At 35.0% G+C, this 25,171-nt stretch overlaps 1 protein-coding gene across 1 annotated transcript in view; it reads right to left on the bottom strand.

The window, feature by feature from the left end:
• Window positions 1-25,171, bottom strand: part of TNNI3K (TNNI3 interacting kinase) — a 284,808-nt gene that overhangs the window by 226,097 nt on the left and 33,540 nt on the right. Inside the window, exon 5 of the mRNA XM_069478078.1 lies at window positions 23,906-24,016. Within this exon, the coding sequence (XP_069334179.1) occupies window positions 23,906-24,016 (111 nt within the window). The remainder of the gene's footprint in view (window positions 1-23,905; window positions 24,017-25,171) is intronic.

Below are 25,171 nucleotides of genomic sequence, written 5' to 3'. Positions count from 1 at the left end.
TTCTTCATGAAAGGTATCATTATAATCTCTTCTGCCTTTATGGAGAGGAAAAATAAATTTCCTCATTCTGTACAATTTATAAAACACTTGAATAATCATTAGTTTAGTCATTTACCAAACATTTATTTAAAAACCTGCTATATGCAAAAGCACAATACTGGAACCTGTGAGGACTAGGAAGATTTCTAACATGCAGTTCCTATGCTCAAGAAAACATATATAATAAAATAATCAAATAAAACAGTCAGTGTTAAGTGTTATTAAAAAGGTACAGATAAAATGTTGTAGATGTTTAGAATATGAAAATACTTTAATATAAAGGGGTACAGCCACTTTATGAAAGTGGCATTTCAGCTGGGCTTTGAGGATGGGTAGAAAAGGCAAACAAAAAAGACTATAATGTTATAAAAGCATGGAACACATAAACGGGTAGCAGTCAATATAATTTAGGGCATGTTTTGCAAGATGAAGAGCATGAAGCCCCATGGCTGAAAAGGTAGGAGAGCTGGATCATTACCACTAAATCCCTTAGTAGGTGTATTTTGGAATGAGCAATGTTTTTGGTCAGAGGAGTGACTTTACCAAAGTCATGCTTTAATGAGCCCAATAAATTTTCAGGAGTGTTTTTGATGAAGTAGACTGTAAAAGATCTGTACATAGGCCTTATAAATCAGGGTAATATTGTAGGAAGTTCAGGGGGATAATGACAAAATGAATTCAGGGAAAATTGAAGCAACATATTGGTTGCTAACTAGGGATACTCTTGATGGTTCTGGACAAAAGATTTGTATCAATTGCTTTTTGTCCTATTTAATTTAAATCTTTTTCCAAGTCTCCTGGATAGCTCAATATATACCTTTTCAGGAGGAAGTTATGAGAACAATTCTTCAACTCCTAACAGGACCTACCCAGATGTGGAGACCTGCTATGTTTATGAGACAGCTCAGCACAGAGCTGAGTTAGTAACCTGTGATCTGCTTCAGGGCACAGAAAAAAGTAAAAGGGCAGTAAGGTTAAAAACGCAATGGGTTACACTACATTGCTTCTCAGAGTAACTCTAGAAGGCTTTGTGTGCCTTCCCTAAAAGTCTCATGCTTTATATTAATAATAACTATATTGGTCTAATGTACAATTGTGCATGAGCAAGTGATAAGAAGCAGAGGTGCCAAGTGCCCTTTAAGGACACCTCAGAAGAGAGATGCTGTAAGAGAGGACAGTTACAGAGAGTCAGTCATGGAGGCTCTACTCTCTCCTTCCCTCTACTCCAACCTCAGCAAGTTTCTAATGGGTCTTTGGAGATTCACCAAAAAGAACCATCAAGGAGAACAACTCACAATGTTTGTAGGAGAAGATCAAATACTCAAAAGCCTCCACTCCCTAAATGCCATGAGAATGAATCATCCCTGAGAGAAAGAAGGTAGCCCCCACTTGTTATTTTATTACTGTATTTGAAGGTATGGTAGAGAATATTGATCTTCCAATGTATTCCTAATTGAGGGGCAGAAGTGTAACAGTTTTTTGCCTTCCTGAGACAGGGAGCTTGGAGGCTCTGAAACTCTGAGAATGTGACTTGAGCAAGCTATAGACACTCAGTCGTCAAATTCCTACTAGGGAGTATAGCATAAGAAAAGATGCTTAAGAGCAAATGCATTAAAATACATAGCTGTTTCTTATCAACTTCTACAAATATGTAACAAAGTATTTCTACTTAGCTGATACATGCTAAATCGTAACATGATTTATATACCTACATATATACATACACATATATATTTACATGTACATACATAAATATACACATATATTTACATATATACATAAATATATACATATATTTATATGTATACACAGATATATTTAACATATACATACATATATACATACATGAAGGACCTAGGATGTAGGAATCAAATTTTATTGCATAGAAGGCTTGTTATAGAGAGGCAAATTCACACAAAACATTGCATGGTTACAAAGGGATTGCTCATTTTAGGTTGATTTGATTAGCAATAATCTTTGAATCTAATTTCTCAGGTAATGTTTCTTCCATCATTTTCCAGGGCAGCAAGCTGATGAACATCTAATTTACATTTTTATTAGCCTATAAAGCTTTTCCTGCTTATGCTCTTCTACCTTACCCTGAAAGCAACACTTAATGTTTAATAATAGCTAATAGAGCCCATGGCAAAGGCCTGAGTGCCAAAAAATAAAAAAAATAAAGGTGACACTCAAGCTAGTGTCCTCTTATATCACTCTTTAAAATTGATACGTGCTTAAGGCATTGCTCTGAGACCATAAAATATTTGATTATGATATATGATCTATGATCTTAGTTTGATCTTCAGACCAAAGCCTAAACAGCACAAGACTGCCTCCTGGCTTTTGATAAAGAGTATTCTACAACATGGAGCACATTTAGTAACTGGCTAGAGAGTTTCTTTTCTTTTCTTTTTCTTTTCTTTTTTTTTTTTTGACAGAATCTTGCTCTGTCACCCTGGTATAGACTAGAGTGCAGTGGCATCATCATGGCCCACTGCAACTCAAACTCCTGGGCTCAAGTGATCCTCCTGACTCAGCCTGTTGAGTACCTGGCACTATAGGCATGTGCCACCATGCCCGGCTAAATTTTTTCTTTTCTTTTCTTTTTCTTTTCTTTTTTTTTTTTTTTTTGTAGAAATGGGATCTCACTCTTGTTCAGGCTGGCCTCAAACTCCTGAGCTCAAACAATCCTCCTGCCTCAGCCTCCCAGAGTGCTAGGATTACAGGCATAAGCTACTATGTCTAGCCAAGGTAGAGAGTTTCTTGTTTCAACTTCTGAGAAAATCATTTTGAATGCCATAGAAGATGTAGCTTTCTTAAATTGGATCTTAGTTTTTTAAGGCTACATGTACAATGAAGATTTAGTTTCAGAAACTTAAACATTTTAAATGAAGGGATATTAAACTTTGGCATCATAGAACCACAAATCACTACTCAAACCCAAGCATGGAAACCTATGAAGTTAATGCCGATGAATGGTGATTATACCTATCAATCATTAATGACATTTACTAGAGTGATATTTAATAATTTATAATGATATGCATTGACTGGTATACTTGGCCCTTGCTATGCTTTCTGTATCTAAATTATGGTAGCCCAAGATGTTCATATTGGTGGAGAATCAAATCTAGGATTTGATTCTCCACTTGCAAAATTTTAGGAGACTCATCAGAGATAAGGTAACATTGTTGCATACTGGGAAATAATAATGACATCAAGTTACACGCCAGAGTCTTACAACAGGAGACAGGAAGAAGAGAGATAGAGAGAGAGAGAGAGAGAGAAGTTTCCAAATGCTTTCCAAGTGATTTTTACAATACAGCATAATATTTATTCTAAAATCTGACAAGGATAATTATTATGGGCTGAATTGTGTCCCCTCAAATTCATATGTTGAAGCCCTAATCCCCTAGCACTTCAGAATGTGACTCCATTTGGAGACAGTAATAGGTTAAAACAGGATCATTACAGTGGGCCCTAATCAATATGACTGGTGTCCTCATTAGAAGAGGAGATTAGGGAAAAGAGACAGAGACATCAGACATGTATACATAGAGGGATATGACTGTGTGAACACATAGAGAGAACGTGGCCATCTAGAAACCAAGAAGAGTGGTCTCAGATAAAATGAAACTTTCTAACAACTTAATCTTGGACTTTAGCTTCCAGAACTGTGAGAAAATAAACTTCTTTTGTTTAAGCCATCCAGCCTATAGTATTTTTTTATGGCAGCCTTGGAAACTAATATCATAACACACATACACACAAACACATAGACCAAATTCACTTATGAATATTAGCAAAACAAGATCAGCAACAAGCTAAGAGAATAATGTACCATGACCAATTGTGTTTCATTCCAGGAGTGCAATGATGATTCAATTAAAAAATGGCAATTGTTCTGAAACTATTAGCCAGTGCAATTAGGAAAGAGAAAAACAAGATGTTTAATTATTGGAAAGGAAGCAAAATTATTACCATATATAGGAAATTTAATTGTAAACCAGGAATTTTCAAAAGAATTATCTAAAAAAATCTGTTAAAACAATAAAATAAATCAGTAAGCTGAATGTTTATAAATTTAAAAATCAAGAATCAATGCTTCCTGTCCAGAAACTATAACAAATTCAAACATGTAATTATCATTTATATTGCAAGAAAAAAATAAAATACCTAGGAACAAACTTTAACAAATCCACAAGGAGACTATATTGCTGGAAGATCCACAAAGAAACTTGAATGACTGGAAAGAAATATCTTGTTCTTAAATAGGCAGACTCAATATGATGGGAATATTAACTTTCCTGAAATTAGTTTGTACATTAAGATTTATCCTACATAGAAGACCACATTTTGTCTTTAGAAAAAAAATCAGAAACAAAACAGAACAAATATAAAAATAATGAATGATAGCTAACTTTCTTAGAATATATTATGTGCTAGGCAATGTCTAAGCACTTGACATATATTAAGACATTTGACACATACACAACATACACGTACATGCAACCAATAAGATGGGTAATTATCCACTTTCTAGGCCCAGAGATGATAAATTACTTTTCCAAAGGCACATAGCTAGTAAATGACAGATATTTACTGATATTTAAATGTAGAGTCTGGCTTCAGAATCCATGCTATTTACCATTATACTCTAGTGCCTCTCCATGGACCAAAGCTCATGCATAACATGGGAAAATAGTCAGAAAGTTCTGAAAAAAAATGTCAAAGACCAGTACTTGTCTTTGTAGATACCAAAACATAACCTAAATCTATACTAAATAAAAGAGTTGTGTTTGATATTAGCATAAGAATACACAGATAGACTTAAATGGAATATGGTGGGGAAAATATTATGGAGTGAGTATTCAATAAATATTCGTTGAACAACTGGATAACCTTCTGGGGAGAAAAATAAAACTGGATCTCTACCGCTACCTTATACCAAAAGACATTACAGATACTATCTATTAACAAAGGGAAAGATACAATTAAAAGTACTTGAAGTAAATATTTGTGATTTCTTTTTATACAGTCTTGAAAGGAAGTAGGTTATGCTGAGAAGAAAGCAAAAAATTGGCAAATCTGGCCATATAAAATTGAAAATATTTATAAAAATGCTTTAAAAAGAAAACTAATAAAATAAGATGCAATAGATATAACAAAACCAAATTCCTCAATTACACAAATCTCTTATATGTCAGTAAGAAAAGAAAATTTAATACAAAAATAGGCAAAAAGGCAGTCCATAGGATAAGGAATACAAAAGATTAATAATATATCAGATGTTTAAAAAGGCTCAGTCTACTTTACATATGACAAGATTTCAGCAAAGATTGGTATTTTATTTTTTTATATTTTTTGGCACTTTATTGTTATTTCTTTTAACAATTGTAAGAACTTGAGACTATTAACTAAGAACTCTTTGTACACTGCAGATAAAATACTATCTGACTACTTTGAATTCTACTTCAGGGTAACTACATTTTGAGCATCTGTAAGGTTAAGAAGTAGTAAAAGTTACAAAGTTAGTGGTAGAGTCATGTTTGGAAATTAGGTTTCTGGACACCCAGATATGCATTAAAAGGGTCGAGACAACAATATGGCAAATATCAAAGAAATCACCTTAGAGTAAGAGCTACTCAATTTTCCTGTGATTTAATTATTTGTAATTAAGTAAATATTGGTAGTAAATTCATTGATGTATTGTTTGTTATGTTTAAAATAAATTTTCATCATCAGTGGTATATTTGTTTGGGGTGAATTTTCTGGTAATAGTGATAAACTTGTACAAATAAATATATTTTCAAACTATTGCTTTAGTTTTTGAGGAAGCTAATTTGGGTAAAACATAAATAGGTATTCATACTGCAAAAGTATAAATAAATCCACTTTTTGGAAGCTTTTTTGGAAATAATCATCAAAATGTAAAATTCATACATCCTTTGACTCAGCTACACATACAAGCATGAATGATCATGGATGTTCAAAGACAGATAATTCTATTGCACTCCTCCTATAATAGCAGCATTCACTAGTTAATGGCATTTTCAAAGTTCATTCATGACATAGCATATGTCAGTATTTTATCCCTTTTTATTGGAGAATAATATCCAATAGTACAGATTTACCAAGGTTTATTTATTTATCAATTAAGGAACATGTGGTCCCACTTTTTGGACACTATGAGTAACACTGCTATGAAAATTTATGTATCAATTTTTGTGTGTCTTGGGGATACATCTAAGAGTGGAATTACTGGAACTCTATGCTTAACTTTTTGAGGAACTGCCAAGCTATTTTCCAAAAGCAACTGCAGCATCTTACATTCCCATTGACAATGTATGAGAATTCTAATTTCTCCAAATCCTTACCAACCCTTAGTATTATCTGTCTTTATTATATCCTATTGGATATGAAATGGTATCTTATTGTGGTTTTGATTTGAATTTCCCTAATGACTGATGATAAACATCTTTCCATGTGCTTAATGGCCATTTGCATATCTTCTTCAGAGAAATGTCAATTCAAATCCTTAGTCCACTTTTAAATTTTTATTTATCTTATAACTATTGTGTTGTAGTTCCATCACATTATAAATTTCTTCTCATTTTAAATATTACTTCTGTTAAATTTTTTATCTTAGAAGAAAATGGGAGTAACATAGATGGAGTGCTTACATCTCTTCTAAATCTAATTTCTCCTAATACCCTTTAGTGCAGAGCCTTTTAAATTTGAATATATATGAATAACCTGGGGGTCTTGTTAAAATGATAGAGTTTAATATCTCTATGCCTACAAACTAGAAAACCTAGAGGAAATGGATAAATTCCTGAAAACATACAACTTCCCAAGATTGAACCAGGAAGAAATAGACATCCTCAAGAGAACAATAACAAGATTAAATCTTTAATAAAAACTCTTCTAACAAAAATAAAAGTCCAAGAACAAACAAACTGCCAGCAGAATTCTACCAGACATACAAAGAACTGATTTCAATCCAACTGAAATGTTACAAAAAATCATGGAAAAGGGAATCCTCCCTAACTCATATCTATGAAGCCAGTGTCACCCCAATACCAAAGATAGACAAGAATGCAACAAAAAAGAAAACTACAGATCAATAACCTTTATGAAGATAGATGTAAAAATTCTCACCAAAATACTAGCAAATCAAATCCAACAATATATCAAAAAGATAATACCACACAATCGAGTATCGTTTATTCCAGGGATGCAAGGATGTTTTAGCACATGGAAATCAATAAATATGGTTCACTACTTAAACAGAATTAAAAACAAAAACCATATGATCATCTCAATAGATGTAGAAAAAACATTCAATAAAATTCTGTACACTTTCATGATAAAAACCCTCAATAAACTAGGCATAGAAGGAATGTATCTTAAAATAATAAAAGCCATACATGACAACTAACAGCCAACATCATACTGAATAGGGAAAAGTTGAAATCATTCCCCCAAGAACTGGAGTAAGACAAGGATGCCAACTGTCACTACTCCTATTCAACATAGTAGTAGAAGTCTTACCAAGAGCAATCAAGCAAAAGAAAGAAATAAAAGGCATCTGGATTGGAAAAGAGGAAGTCAAATTATTTGTGTTTGCTGATGATATAATCTTATACATAGAATACCCTAAAGACTTCTCCAAAAGACTCCTAGATTTGATAAATTAATTCAGTGAAGTCTCAGGATACAAAATCAATATACAAAAAAATTGTTAGCATATCTAGAAACCAACAAAAACCAAGCTGAGAACCAAATTAAGACCTCAATTCCATACACAATATAGTTAACCAACAAGGTGAAAAATCTCCATAGGAAAAACTACAAAATACTGATGAAAGAAATCATAGAAACAAATGGAAAAACACCTCATGCTCATGGAGTGGAAGAATCAATATTGTTAAAATAACTGTACTGCCCAAAGCAATCTATAGACTCAATGCAATTTCTCTCAAAATACCAACATCATTTTTCACAGAATTAGAAAAAGCTGTCTTAAAATTAATATGGAACCAAAAAGGAGCCTGAACAGCCAAAGAAATCCTAAGCAAAAAGAACAAAGATCACGGGACCTGACTTCAAATTATACTGCAAGGTAACAGTAGCCAAAACATGGTACTGGTAAGCATGGTACTGGTATAAAAATAGACACATAGATCAATGGAACAGAAGAAAGAACCTAGAAATAAAGCCATATACCTTCAACCAGATTATCCTCAACCAAATAAACAAAAACATACACTGAGGGAAGACACTTATTCAATAAATAGTGCTGAGAAAATGGGTTAGCCATATGCAGAAGAATGAAACTAGATTCCTGTCTCTCACCATATACAAAAATTAACTCCAGATGGATTAAAGACTTAATTATAAGACCTGAAACTATAAAAATTCTACAAGAAAACCTAGGAAAAACCCTTCAGGACATTGGCCTAGACAAAGAATACATGACTAAGACCTCAGAATAAATGCAACAAAACCAAAAATAGATATGTGGGACTTAATTAAGCTATAAATCTTCCAACAGCAAAATAAATAATCAACAGTGTAAACAGACAACCTTCAGAATGGGAGAAAATATTCACAAACTATACATCAAAAAAAGGATTAATGTCCAGAATCTACAAGAAACTCAAACAACTCTATAAGAAAATAATAAAGAACCCCATAAAAAGTGGGCAAAGGACAAGAGCAGACATTTTTCAAAAGGAGACATTCAATTGGCCAACAAACATATGAAAAAATGCCCAACATCACTAATTTTCAGAGACATGCAAATTAAAAACATGATGAGATACCATTTTACATCAATCAAAATGGCATTATTAAAAATATCAAAAAGTGATAGATGCTGGTGAGGATGTGGGGAAAAGGGAATGCTTATCACTGTAGGTGGGAATGTAAATTAATACAACCTCCATGGAAAACAGTATGGAAATCTCTCAAAGAACTAAATATATAACTATCATTTGATCCAGTGATCCCACCCTGGGATTCCATCCAAAGGAAAAAAATCATTATATTAAAAAAATGCTGCACTCATATGTTTATTGCAGCATTATTCACAATAGCAAAGATATGGAAGCAACCTAAGTGTCCATCAACTGATGACTGGATAAAGAAGGTATTATATACACTATATAATATATGTGGTATATATTATGTAATATGTATACACACATATACACACCATGGAATACTACTCAGTCATAAAAAAGAATGAAATCATATCTTTTGCAGTAATATGGATAGAAGTGAAGGCCATTATCTTAAGTAAAATAAGTCAGAAACAGAAAGTAAAATACTGTATCTTCTCATTTATAAGTGGAGCTAAATATGTATACACGGGGACATAGAGAGTGAAATAATAGACAATAGACTTGGAAGGTTGAGAGGGTAGGACCATGGGAGAGGGTGTGGGATGAAAAATTACCTAATGAGTATGATGTACACTAATCAGGTAGGGTTACACAAAAAGTCAATACTTCACCACTATGCAATATATCCACGTAAAAAATCTGCACATGAACCTTTAAATCTATAAAATTAAAAAAAAAAATTCACTGGTTATTCTACATTACTGGTCATTGGACCATACTATAATTAGCAAGGTTTCAGGGTATAAGCTGAATACTCAGATTTTAACCACAAAAGGCTAACCTCAAGCATTAGAAACTTTTGCATTTTTATAGAGCTGTCTTAAAATTTAAAACTGCTTAAAAATCCAGAGTCAGGCTATGATTGGCAGAGGGATTGATCATCATCTGGGGAGGAGCCTTGTCCATTGCCCATGTAAGAACTGGATTGGATGGGGGGGCATGGGCAATATATATAACCTGAACTTTTGTACCCCCATAATGAGCTGAAATAAAAATAAAATAAAATAAAAAAACTGGATTGTCCATCCAGTAAGAGACCTCACTTAGCCACTTTCTTTAGTGGGGATGTTCCTAGTCTGATAATTTAGGTGCATGCTTGTGATTACAAACACAGTTGGGGACCTAAAGTTTTAGTTGAAGGCTTCCTTCCAGCATCAATTTATAATGAAAGTAGAGAAATAGTTGAAAAAGAATTACAATACACTCACAGTTGAACTATTTTGCTAAACACATCCAAATGTAATTATATAATGATTCTGATATAAACCAACTCTTTTGAATAGTATGAATCTTCACAACATTACACCAAGTAAAAAAGCCAGTCACAAAAAACTATATATTGTATGATTCCATTTGTATAAAATATCTGGAATAGTGAAATCCATAGAGATGAAAAGTAGATTAGTAGTTGTCTACGTCTGGGCAGTGAGGGGTGGGTGGGATTGATTGCTTAATGGGTATGGAGTTTCCCTTTGGGGTGACAAAAGTGGACTAAAATTAGATTGTGGTGATGATTACACAATTCTGTGACTACATAATACTAAAAAAAACATTATATTATATGTTTTAAGTGGTTAAATTACATGGTATATGAATTTTATCTCAACAAAGCTGTTAAAAATGTAATGTAGAAATATTAGAGATAAGGAATAGAGCCTAAAAGAATGAGGCCTATACAAAGAGGCACGAAAATATCTTAATATGCTTGGTCTTTGAGACTGTTCTGATCTGAGCATACAGCATGTTTTCCTGAAACTTACATTCTAAGCTTCTATCTACCATGTCCAAAGCTTAAATTCTGGTCAGGTGAGCTAAGAGGTTATTGTTTGGATTATAAGGGCAGCACAGCATTGTGAGTGAGAGCTAGCATGAGGATTAAATAAATTAATATGATTGGTACAAAGTTATTTCAAAGTGTTAACTATTATTATTTTTTACATTGTTTATTCTGATTCCAAATGGAATTCAAAAGGGACTATTGCCTATTCACAAGATTGGAGGCAGATCTGATACTGTTTAGTTATAAAACTCATGACTACCCTTAAAAAAACAGAGAGAGAGAGAGAAACCACATTTTATAATTCTAAGCATTCTCTTGTTTGTGCCTTTGGGGAGAAAACTAAAGCCATTATAAAAGAAATAACTTAGAGAGTCAGAGGCTTCTTGGTAAACAAAACTCTCTACTGAAACATTTAGATGATTTAGTTAAGAATGAATTGAAACAACATCAATTGCATTTCCTTGAAATCAGAAATAAATTCCAAAATAACTGGGAAGCATTTCTGAAGCAGTGTTGTGTAAGTGCTTACAATCTGAAAATTGGATAAGGTAGGATAGAATAAATTCAACTATAAAAATAATACCCTCACCTACACAAAGTGTATATAAAACTATGCCTTTCTGTAAAAAATAAAACACTCTACAACCTCTACACATTAAATATCACATCATTTGTTTGCTACATGCTTTTCCGTTTGCTGCCCTAAGAGGTGGCTAGAGCTGCAGATAATTTGACTTCTGATAACTGCAGAAACTATTGCATGAGACATTAAAGAGTAACAAATTTCCCCCGCTATTCTCTGAACCCATGCCAAGAGCACGGGGCATACATAAACATGGTGGGCAAGAGACACTACTGGGAAAACAGCTTGGACCCTGGGGGAATCTTAGCCAGGACCGCGCTCGGCGTGGAGGGAAGGAGCTGCGCTAAAGCCTAAAAAAACATAGGGTTGCCAAACTATAGATTTCGTTTTTGTGTATTTTTCTGCTTTTTTTCGGCGGTTCACTAGCCGGACAGCCCCAGCGGGCATCTTTGCCTGCCAGGCCCCCGGCTCCAGTGGTTGCCGAAACCGGAACGTTAATCCTCTCCAGTCCCAGAGTTCTGCGGGCCTGCGGGCGCCATCTTGAAATCCACAGCAAAACTGCTGCGGAGCCATAAGGTGCCGAGCGGCTCCCTGGGCGGCTCCCCCCGCTATTCTCTGAACCCACGCCAAAAGCGCGGGATATACATGAACACGGTGGGCAGGAGACATTACCGGAAAAACAGTTTGGACCCTGGGGGAATCTCAGCCGGGGCCGTGCTCCGCTTGGAGGGACAGAGCTGTGATAAGGTGTAAAAAAACAAAGGATCGCTGAACTACAGATTTTATTTTTTTTTTTCTTTCTTTTTTGCCTTGCCTTGCCCTGCCCTGCCCCACCCTGCCTTGCCTTTTTTTTTTTTTTTTTTTTTTTTTTTTCCTTCTCTCTTTTTACCTTCTAGCTGGGGAGCCACAGTGGGCTTCGGAACTCGCCAGCCTCCTGGCTCTGGTACCTACCGGACCCTGAGCAGTCGCCCCCAGCCTCGGCAATCTGCAGGCGCGCGATCGCCATCTTGGGGCCCACAGCCAAGTCACTGCGGAGCCATAGGGTGCCAAGAGGCTCCTTGGGCGGCTCTCTCCCCTGGTCCATGGACCCTCTATAGGGGCCCCGCCCTTGTGTAAACACTGAGTACTTCTCCAAACGCGAGAGTGTGGAGCCTGGTCCCTGGGGACATTGGGCCAGGGCAGACTTTTGCCCATGGGAGCTGCAGCAGCTGGGTTGCTGAGCGAGCGAGGGCACTGTCCACTCCCCATAGCAAGTATCTTTCCTGCGGAAAGTGACAGAAACCACCCCTATAGAGGAAAAACCAAAGAGAAACAAACAAACAAAGAGAATTTCGGTCTGCAGCTAGTGTGGACCCTGCCTGCCTACTGAAAGATCACAACACAGTGTCTTAACTTGCCAAAGCAGTCTTGGATCACTCCAATCCTCTAGAGCTGGACCCACCAGAAGCAGCCCCCCAACTGAAGTAGAAAAAAGTCTAAACAATACACAACAGTCTCCCCCTCTTGACAAAGGAAGCAACATACCTAGACTGCTTCACAGACTAAGAACAGAGTACAAAGTGTGCTGTTAACCAGACTAAAACAGTAAGAAAATATCCAACAATAAATCTAGATGGGAAGGGTGCAGCGAAAAAACACGGGGAGCACAAAGAATCAAACGGAAATCTCACCCCCAAAGAGAAATACTAGCTCTCAACCATTTGACACAAACCAGACTCCAAATACCAACATATTACAGGAAGAATTTCAATTATGGATTATAAACAAGCTGAATAATATACAAGAAACAGTGGATAACCAACACAAAGAAACCACAAAAAAAAAAAAAAATACAGGATTTGGAGGAAAAATTCACTAAAGAAATTGAAATATTGAAGAAAAACCAAACTGAACTCCTAGAAATGAAGAATTTACTCAGAGAGCTACAAAACACTGCAGAAAGTCTCAAGAGCAGGGTAGATCAAACAGAGGAAAGAATCTCAGAGATTGAAGATAACTCTTTCCAACTAAATAAGTCAGTCACAGAGATAGATCAAAGAAATAAGAGAAATGATCAGAGTCTTCAAGAAATGTGGGATTATGTGAAGAAACCTAACATGAGAGTTATTGGCATTCCTGAGGGTGAAGAAGATAATAAGCAAGGGTTGGACAAGCTATTTGAAGACATAATTGAGGAAAATTTTCCAGGCCTTGCTAAAAATCTAGACATACAGATTCAAGAAGCTCAAAGGACCCCTGGGAGATTCATAGCAAATAGGAAAACACCACGCCACGTAGTCATCAGGCTGATCAAAATATTCACTAAAGAGTCCCTTCTCCAAGCTGTAAGGAGAAAGAAACAAGTAACATACAAAGGAAAGCCCATTAGAATTACACGAGATTTCTCAACTGAAACCTTACAAGCAAGAAGAGGTTGGGGCCCCATTTTCACTCTTCTGAAACAGAATAATGCCCAGCCTAGAATCTTGTACCCAGCTAAGCTAAGTTTTCTATATGAAGGAGAAATTAAGACATTCTCAGATAAACAAAGGTTGAGGGAATTCACCAAGACAAGACCAGCCCTCCAAGAAGTACTCAAAAGAGAATTACACACGGATCAGCACAAGAAAGACCCACGAATGTAAAACTACTCAAGAGCTAAAGATCAAATCTAAGATACCACAATGGCTAAAGAGAGAAAACATAGCAATGAAGTCTACCCAACAAGCTGAACAGAAAACTGTCCCAATTTTCAGTTTTCTCAATAAATGTGAATGGCCTGAATTCCCCGCTCAAGAGACATAGACTGGCCCAATGGATAAAAAAACACAAACCAAGTATCTGCTGTCTTCAGGAAACTCACCTAACCTGCAAAGATGCATTTAGACTGAAAATAAAAGGATGGAAATCGATATTTCAAGCAAACGGTAGCCAAAAGAAAGCTGGTGTGGCCGTCTTAATTTCCAATAACTTAGCTTTCAAACCAACAAAAGTAATAAAAGACAAAGATGGTTACTGTATACTGGTTAAAGGCACAGTTCAACAAGAAGACATGACTATATTCAATATACATGCACCCAACCTAGGTGCACCCAGATTCATAAAGCAAACCCTACTTGATCTGAACCAAATGATAGATTACAATACCATAATAGCTGGAGACTTTAACACCCCACTGACAGTACAGGACAGATCCTCTAAACAGAAAATGAACAAAGACATAACGGACTTAAATAGAATGCTAGAACAAATGGGCCTGACTGACATCTACAGGACATTCTACCCAAAGTCCACAGAATATACATTCTTCTCATCAGGTCATGGGACATTCTCTAAGATTGACCATATTCTAGGACATAAAGCATGTCTTAAAAAATTTTAAAAAATAGAAATTATACCATGCATCTTCTCAGATCACAGCGGGATAAAAGTAACAATGAACCCAAACAGAAACCCTCATTTCTACTCAAAGTCATGGAAGCTAAACAACTTTCTCCTGAACAATTATTCTATAAAGGAAGAAATCAAGTTGGAAAGCAAAAGTTTCTTTGAATTAAATGACAATGGAGATACAACTTATCAAAATCTATTGGACACAGCTAAAGCAGGCCTGAGAGGAAAATTCATATTCATAGATGCCTATATCAAAAAGACAGAAAACTTGCAAATAGACAACATAATGAATAGACTCAAAGAGCTGGAGAAAGAAGAACAGAATGACCCCAAGCCCAGCAGAAGGCGAGAAATTACTAAGATCAAATCAGAATTAAATAAAAAGGCAACAAAGAAACTATAAGGGAAATTAATAAAACAAAACGTTGGTTCTTTGAAAAGATAAACAAAATAGACACACCTCTGGCTAGACTAACCAAGAACAGAAAAGAAAAATCTCTAATAACCTCCATTAGAAACATGAAAGGAGAAATCACAACCGATGCCACAGAGATACCATATATGAATTCTACAAAAATCTTTATACACACAAACTGGAGAATGTGGAGGAAATGGACAAATTTTTAGAAACACATAGCTTTCCCAGGCTCAACCAGGAAGAAATAGAGTACCTGACTAGACCAATATCAAGAACTGAAATCGAAACAGCAATAAGAACCCTTCCCAAAAAGAAAAGCCCTGGTCCAAATGGGTTCACACACAAATTTTACCATACATTCAAAGAAGAACTGGTGCTCATCCTACATAAACTATTCTCCAATATTGAGAAGGATAGAATTCTCCCCAACACGTTCTACCAACCCAATATAACATTGATACCAAAACCAGGAAAGGACGCAACAAAAATAGAGAACTACAGACCAATTTCTCTCATGAATATAGAAGCAAAAATTCTTAATAAAATACTAGCAAATCGAATCCAAGTGCTTATCAAAAAAAATAATCCACCATGACCAAGTGGGCTTCATCCCAGAGATGCAGAGGTGGTTCAACATACATAAATCTATAAATGTAATTCACCACATAAATAGAAGCAAAAACAAAACCATATGTTCCTCTCAATAGATGCAGAAAAAGCATTTGACAAAATTCAACACCCTTTTATGATAAGAACGCTTAACAAAATAGGCATAGATGGAACCTACCTAAAAATGATACAAGCCATATATGACAAACCCACAGCCAACATCATTCTGAATGGGGAAAAATTGAAAGCATTCCCACTTAGAACTGGAACCAGAGAGGGCTGCCCACTGTCCCCATTAGTTTTCAACATAGTATTGGTAGTCCTTGCGAGAGCTATTAGGCAAGAGAGCAGAATCAAGGGAATCCAAATAGGGAAAGAAGAGATCAAACTCTCACTTTTTGCCAATGATATGATGTTATATCTGGAAAACCCCCAGGATTCAACCATTATACTCCTGGAATTGATTAACGAATATAGCAAAGTCTCAGGCTACAAAGTTAATATACACAAATCAGAGGCATTTATATATGCCAATAACAGTCAATCAGAAAACCAAATTAAAGACTCAATACCCTTCAAAATAGCAACAAAGAAAATAAAATATCTAGGAATATACCTAACTAAAAAGGTAAAGGACCTCTATAAGGAAAACTATGAAACACTGAGAAAAGAAATAGCAGAACTTGAAAATAGATGGAAAACTATACCATGCTCGTGGATCGGAAGAATCAACATTGTTAAAATGTCTATACTACCCAAAGTGATTTACAGATTCAATGAAATCCCGATTAAACTACCAACATCATTCTTCACAGACATAGAGAAAATACTTATACACTTTGTATGGAATCAGAGAAGACCCCGTATAGCAAAAGGAATTTTAAGCAATAAAAACCAAATGGGAGGTATTAATTTGCCAGACTTCAAACTATACTACAAGGCTGTGGTTCTTAAAACAGCCTGGTACTGGCACAAGTGAAGGGACACAGACCAGTGGAACACAACAGAAAATCCAAATATAAAACCATCCTTATATAGACACCTAATTTTTGACAAAGCAGGAAAGAACATACTCTGGGGACAAGAATCCCTATTCAATAAATGGTGCTGGGAGAATTGGTTAGCCACATGTAGAAGACTGAAACAGGACCCACAGCTTTCACCTCTCACAAAAATCAAATCACGGTGGATAACAGACTTAAACCTTAGGCGTGATACAATCAGAATTCTAGAAGAAAATATAGGAAAGACTCTTACAGACATTGGCCTAGGCAAAGAATTTATGAAGAAGACCCCTAAGGCCATCACAGCAGCAACAAAAATAAATGAAATGAATGGGACCTGATTAAATTAAAAAGCTTCTGCACAGCCAAAGAAACAGTCACAAGAATAAACAGACCACCTACAGAATGGGAAAAAATTTTTGCATACTACACATCAGATAAAGGACTGATAACAAGAATCTATTTAGAACTCAGGAAAATCAGCAAGAAAAAATCAAGCAACCCTATCAAAAAGTGGGCAAATGACATGAATAGAAACTTCTCGAAAAAAGATATTAGAATGGCTAACAAACATATGAAAAAATGCTCAACATCCCTAATCATCAGAGAAATGCAAATCAAAACCACAATGAGATATCACTTAACCCCAATGAGAATGGCGTTTATCAAAAAGACCCAAAACAACACATGTTGACGTGGGTGTGGAGAGACAGGAACACTCATACACTGCTGGTGGGACTGCAAACTAGTGCAACCCCTGTGGAAAGCATTATGGAGGTATCTTAAACAGATTCAAGTAGACCTGCCATTTGACCCAGCAATCCCATTACTGGGCATATACCCAAAGGAAAAAAGGTCATTCTGTAACAAAGACACATGTACCCAAATGTTTATAGCAGCACAATTCACAATCGCAAAGATGTGGAAACAACCCAAAAGCCCATCAATACATGATTGGATTAGTAAATTGTGGTATATGTATACCATGGAATATTACTCAGCTATAAGAAATAATGAAGATACGACATCTCTATGATTCTCCTGGAGAGAGTTGGAACCCATTCTATTAAGTGAAGTATCCCAAGAACGGAAAAACAAGCATCACATGTACTCACCAGAAAATTGGTTTCCCTGATCATCACCTAAATACACATCTGGGAACGATACCAATCAGATATCAGACTGAGGTGGGGGGTGGGGGTAGGGGATGGGTGTATGCCTACACAATGAGTGCATTGCGCATGGTTTGGGGAATGGTCATGCTTGAAGGTGCTGACTCGTGAAGGGGGGGTGGGGAGGGGAGGGTTATATACCTACATGATGGGTGCAACGTGCACTGTCTGGGGAACAGACACGCCTGGAGCTTTGACTTGGGGGGACAAGCGGTACATGGGCAACGTATGTAACCTGAAATTCTGTATCCCCCATAATAAGATGAAATAAAAATAAATATAAAAAAACATTTATATACATGACTTTGTACCTTGTTTAGCATTAAAACATTTGTGCATTCTAACTAATATATTGAACTAGTTTGAAGTCTGGCCAAAAAAAAAAAAGAGTAACAAATTTAAAGAGTTATTTGATTAAGTATAAAGCGTTTTACACTTGGAGTGTGTGTGTGTTCACATACGTGCATTATATCTCCATGGATTCTGGTGCCCATATAGTTAGTGTCCTATAAAGTGTCTTATTAATTGATTTTCGAATCAATTAATATTCCTATAATTGTAAAAGCAGTAATACCTGTGCTTTAGACATATCCAAACATATATAGTATGCTTTTTTTTTTTCTTTCTGAATACTTTTTTGTGTGTCTTGTGGGTATAAGCCCTGTTTGAGCAATAAATACAAAAGTCTCTGGGGAAAAATTGTTGTTTTGTTTACATGGTTTCAGATTTAAAGTTAGATGGCCAGATTTGAGTCCCACCCGTCTCATTGATTTATTGTCTGGATGCTCATGTAGAAGTCATTTAACTGCTCTAGCCCTCAGTTTCCTCACTGTTAAATTGATTCTATCAGTAGTTATCTCATAGAATAACTAAATGACAAATGTTTGTGAATGATAAAGTACCACCAAATGTTAGTTTTTTGTGCCTGAGAGAACATATGACTCATGTTCCCCGAGACTTAAAGGGAAGAAGAGGGTTTAATGCATGTTTATTGATTGCTGAGGGGATCTAAGGCCTTATATAAAACAGCATATGCATATGTATTGATAAATGGATAAGTCAGTCAGAGAGAAGTATTGAAACCTGGGACAACCAATATTTTCCTGCTTTTCAAATCACAGTAAATTTAAATCTGGGTCTCAAATTGTAGTCAGCATGTCTGGGAATCTGCAGGACATGTTCTCTTCCATTATTGAAGAATGCAGCTGTCTAGTCAATGTAAATTTCATTGTAAAACTGTTTAATAGAATTCACAATTATGGGAGGACAAACACACTTCAGACACTAATGGAGGGTCTGAATTTGTGTGTGGAGACAAAGAGTACTGTCAAACTTAGCATCAGCTATTGTTTCACAGAGAAAGGTGGGAAATCAAAGATAGTGACTACTAATGAAAGGGAACTCCCACTGACCTATTGTCATTAGCCCTGCTAACCAAGATAGTAAAAAATAGGAATAGAATATACATCTAAATTTTTGTTATTGTAAGGAAATACTCTATGCATATTTTATCCCATTGTACTCAATCATTCTGCACGATTTGATACCTAGGATCCTTCAACTCTTGAAATTCTCCTAATTGCTATTGATAGTACAATATCCTAGTTTCCTCATATCACTCTGACCAATCTTTCTTTCTTCCTTCAATGGCTATTCAATAATTCATCAAGTCTCTGTGGATATTCTCTTAGGCTCAGTCCTTGGGCCATCCATTATACCCAATATACAACTTTCAGCTATTGTTATGGTTTCAAATATCACCTCTATACATATAATTTCAAAAAAATTACATTAAGCACAAACTTCCCCCATTATATGTCATTTATGTATTTCTAAATGATTAATGAACATTTGCATTTGAAAATTTGGTTGTCATCAGAAAATCAGCATGTCTGGAGTTAATTGATTTTTCTTCCAAATTGAATTCTTAAGCCAATTTTTTATCTCTATTTAATCATCATGTCATCACACTAGAATTCATGCTAAATACTACAGTCAAAGAAATTCTGTTAACACATTACTTATCAAATCTCCAATCATTCTCTTACTCAAAAACTCTCAAAGGCTTCCTATTTCATATGGGAAAAAATCCTATTTGGTTGCAAATCTCTTTAAATAGTGAGAACTTCTGTGTTCTATTAATCTTTTTATCTACCACACCATCTAGCCTTGTGGGCTGTATATTATAAACTACAGCGATTGTTATATTGAATTATACTCCTTAGATTTCTACTCTCAAAGTTTCCTTAGTCTGGTCCATTCCTAACACCCAAATTTAACTACAGGGACTCTTTGCAATCTGTTTCATGCTATAATTCTATTTACTCTCTCCTAAATGTGCTCAGCTCATTCTTTCCTTCCCATTTTTGGACATGATTTATCTTCTTTTTTGCTGCCCAGTTCTTACCATTATTCAAAGTCCAGTCCACTTTCAAACCCCCTCTCATAACTCCTTCCTTAACTCTTCTAGTCCACACTGATCTCTACTGACACTCAACTTCCCAGTGAACTACTAACTCTTCTAATTTTGTGTTCTTTGAGCTTTCTTGCTATGTAATTATCATATTTCTGATTACAAATGGTCCTCAACTTACGAGGGTATGACTAATGATTTCTTAACTTTATTATGCTGTAAAAGTGATATGCATTTGGTAGAAACCATACTTCAAGTACCCATGCAACCATTCTGCTTTTTACTTTCAGTACAATATTCAATAAAGTACATGAGATATTCAACACTTATTATAAAATAGGCTTTGTGTTAGAAATTATGCCCAACTCTAGGCTAATGTAAGAATTTCTGAGCACATTTAAGATAGGCCACGCTAAGCTGTGATGTTTGGTAGGTTATGTGTATTAAATGCACCTTCCACTTATAATATTTTAAATTTGTGATGGGTTTATTGGGATGTAACCCCACTGTAAGTTGAAGAGCATCTGTATTCCTTATTATCAAACTCACTCTCATCTTTGACTCTTTCCTATTCCTTGCTTATGGCTATATTGCTATTTTATTTTGAATTGTTTATATATTTTTCCTGAATATTCACTTTGTAAAAGGCAAGAGATTTATATGATCTGAAGAGAAACCAGAATATATATATTCACTTTGGGTTCCCAGCTACATTATAAAATCTTTAGGGGGAAAGCTATGTCATATTTTCTTATGATTTCCATATTCTTGCACTATGTTACGGAGAAAGTAGAGGCTCAAAAATATGTGTTTAATGAATGTGGGGAAAAGAAAATGATATTGACAGTGAGTGTTTATTACAATTACAGTTGACTCTTAAACAAAATTTAAACTGTGTGTGTCCACTTATACATGGATTTTCTTCCACTCTTTCACCCGGAGACAGCAAAACCAACCTCTCTTTTTCCTCCTGCTTCTCAGTCTACTCATGGTGAAGATAACAAAGATGAAGACCTTTATGATGATACACTTTCATTTAATGAATAGTAAATATATTTTCTCTTCTTTATGATTTTCTTAATAACATTTTCTTTTCTCTAGTTTATTGTAATAATACAGTATATAATACATAAACATACAAAATATGTGTTAATTGACCATTTATGTTACTGGTAAAACTTCTGTTCACTAATAGTCTATTAGTGGTTAAGTTTTTAGGAAGGCAAAAGTTATATGCAGATTTTCAACTGTACGGGGGTTGGCACCCTAACATCCATGTTGTTCAGGGTCAACTGTAATAACGTTGAAAAAAATTCTCCACCTTGAATAAGATGATTTCACATAGTTTATTTTGGACACCATTTTCTTTTATTATCTGATCAGTAACTTAATTAGTTCATTATGTAAGATGAGAATAAAGGCTAATGTATCCATACCTGTTTTATACAGTGTCAGTGATTGACTATAAAAGTCATTAAATGTTATACTTCAGCTAATGAGGGAAGTCAGAGAACCCATGCAGAATTGCAAGACAAGAGTAGAGACCTATTTGGAATTATTTTGGTAAAGTTTGCCCTAATGCTGGCAGAATCAATATGAAGACTTTTTCCATATTATTTACAAAGCAAGAAAGCAAAGATATTCGAATAGCAGATTAAAAAACCAAGCTCTTAACCACTTTGCTTTCGACACTGTTGTAATTCTATCATTCACAAATGTAATCAACTCAGCACTAGTCAAAAAGGGATATTAGATCATTTTCCTGGCATTAAAAGATCAAAGATGTTTCATTGGAGCTTAATGTCTACCTCACCAATTCTTTCACCCAGATTTCTTAACATTTACCACTTCATTTACTTTATCACTGGCCTCAGTTAGTGTCTTTTTTTTTTTTTTTGAAAAACATTTGTATTTAAGTGAGTCTAATGGGATTTCCCCTACACAAATTCACTAATATTTACAATGAAGCTCATCAAGAAGATTTATTTTCTGGGAAATAAGGTGATATGGTAAGGGGTAGAAATGCAACATAAAGGAAACTACTTTTCTCTCAATGAGATATTTTAATATTTATTGAATGTAAGAGCCCTTTGAAGTGACACTGTTAAAAGAGATGGATCACACCTATTTTATAGGCTTCATGTATGATTGCACATGCATCTCCATTTGTTCACATTGTTGTGTGTGTTTGTGTGTATGTGCGTATATTAGTGAAAAATGTACAACTTAATTTGCAACATAACTAAAAGGAAGAAATAAATAACTATTTAATAATGAGGATATAAGACTTATTACATTGTTAAGCTACATGTTGTTATCATAATTTATAGAGTGTAAAAATCATGGAGTTTTGAAGTAAAATGATCAGGATTCCAGACATGGCTCTTTTTCCCAATGGCTTTGTAATTTATAAAGACAATTACTATACAAGAGCCTTAGTTTTATATCTATCAAATGGCAGAGACAACAAAAACTATTCTACGAAAATTTGTGAAGTTAACCAAATCATGCAAATGGAAATGCTTTGCTAGTAGGGTATATAAAATTAATATTTTAACAAGTACACTTAGAAAAGATCCACAGCCCTTCTTGTAGACTTTAAAACAGCGTGTAATTCTGGCTTATCATCATCCACCTGACATTGTCTCCATCACTCTACCTCCAGCTCACTCCACTCCACTAATAACTTGGGCTCACTCATGTCCCTCAAATACTCACAGATTTTTTTATTCCTCAGGGCCTTTGCATGTGCTATTCCTTAAGCATGTGCTATTCCTTGCATGTTCTTCTCTCCTTTTATGTGGATGTTATTCTGATTTCATTCAGAGCTCTGTTCCAATATCACCTTCTTTCAGAAGCCTTCACTATGTAACTTATTTAAAATTGTGCCTACTTCTCCATTGTTCTGTCTTTATTTTATTCTACTTTATTATTTTTATGATACTTACTAATTAACATATATATTTTCTTTTTTTTTAATTGTCTGTTTCATTCTTTACAACTAAACTCTATGAAAATGGAAAATTTCCCTGTCTTTCTTGCTGCCGTCACCCTGGCACCTAGAACAGTATCTGATGCACATTAGGTGCTTAATAAATATTTATTCAAGTAATGTGTAAGTGGATGAATGATCTTTCATTTAGTCCTTACTCTGCATGAAGTAAACTTTAAAACACTTTATATGGATTACTTAATTTAATCATTACAAAAACTATTCCTATTCTTATTCCTATTTCATAAATGAAGTACACAGAGGTCTCATGAGATTTAGTAACTTCCCAAGGTTATAATAGTAAGTTGTGGAAACTGAGCTGCTTCATTCCAAAATTTAAGAGCAAATATAGCCTCTGCTATAAAGCCTCTGTATATTTAGCCATCTTTATATTAATCGAATTTTGATTACATTGTCACAAAATGGACTGAAATGACTATCTAGAGCATATTGATATAGCTAAATTTTACCCCCAGAAGAAATGAATGTGTTCACTGCCTAAAAAATAAACCATCCTCTAGAATCTTAAAAGTCATCATTTGAAAAGGGTTGAGAACAAGAATCCAAAGAGGTAGGTAACCTTTGTTTTCACAGGTAACAAAAGCATGACTTACTTCCAGGTGACCGGCTATTGTAGCAATGTGGAGGGCAGTGAGGCCACCGTACCCAACCTGCTGTATATCAGCTCCACTGTGAAGCAGGGAAGTGATCAGTTCTGCACTATCCTGTAAAGAAACACATCTTTACTGTTACTTTTTACAAATAGCAGGTTTGAAAGCTGTGCAACAGGATATATTGATTCCTTGCCTGTCAGCCAGGGTAGGTGCTCAAAGGAAACTTAAGTGTTATTTCTGGCATAAGAGCACATTAGACAGCAGAGAGCAACTCTCAGATGGTTGGAATGTAGGACCAAATGACAGACGTTCAGTTCCAATCAAGCCTCTACCATTTGACCATGAAAGACACAAAGAACATTTACCTATGGTGAGGCTCTTAAAAACTCAACTCAATCTTACATATAGGTCACTCCAATAAACATGCTTTCTCCAACAACTAAAATTAACCCCAGAAGAGGTAAAAAAGTTTACAGAAACAATTCAGAGGTTTAATTGCTTTTTTCTGTTAGAGGTGAAGATGAAATATGTCATCTAAGATGAGAGTATTGAACCAAGTGGACTATTTCATGGAAGTTCAATAATTGCTTCTTCTCTACACATAATATCATGGACCATATACATAATTAATCCATAGTGTCTTTCTTAACTTGACTTATTTTCACCAGTGAATATGCTGGAAACATTATTTGAGCCTTCAAGTTTAAATAATTTATGCAACAATCAAAATAATCCTTACTTTTTTGATACTATTATTTGTATTGTATTCTTCCTTTGGAGAGACATGAAAAATTTACAATATTAATAGCAATTAATGTTCATTGAATTTTTATTTTTAATTAACTTAATCTTGGTACATGGTAGGACTTCAATAAATACTTGTTAATAAAAAAATAAAAAATTAAAAACTAAATGATTCTCATAGCAATGCTATAAAAATTACTATTATAAACCTCGTTTTATAAGTCACAATTCTCGAAAGAGAGATGGTTAAGATCACATATTCACAAAACTCCTGTTTTGGAAGGAAATGAAAATATTTCCAAGTTTTAACCTTCAAACCACACTTCTATACTACTTGGTTGATCAGCACATCAAATGGGAAGAAAGTAAAATCTTCCCAGGATAGGCCATTGCATTTAGGAATTACATACACATAATATCAAATACTGTTGGTTAAGAAAATTCTCCCATTAAAAAACAAAATTTGATTTCATAATGCTGTCACACATCTATGAAGGTCCAAAATATGGTGTAAAAAAGTGA

The sequence above is a fragment of the Eulemur rufifrons genome, chromosome 8 (genome assembly GCF_041146395.1).
Source record: "Eulemur rufifrons isolate Redbay chromosome 8, OSU_ERuf_1, whole genome shotgun sequence".
Taxonomy (NCBI): domain Eukaryota; kingdom Metazoa; phylum Chordata; class Mammalia; order Primates; family Lemuridae; genus Eulemur; species Eulemur rufifrons.
This window is presented reverse-complemented; position numbering and strand designations above follow the sequence as displayed.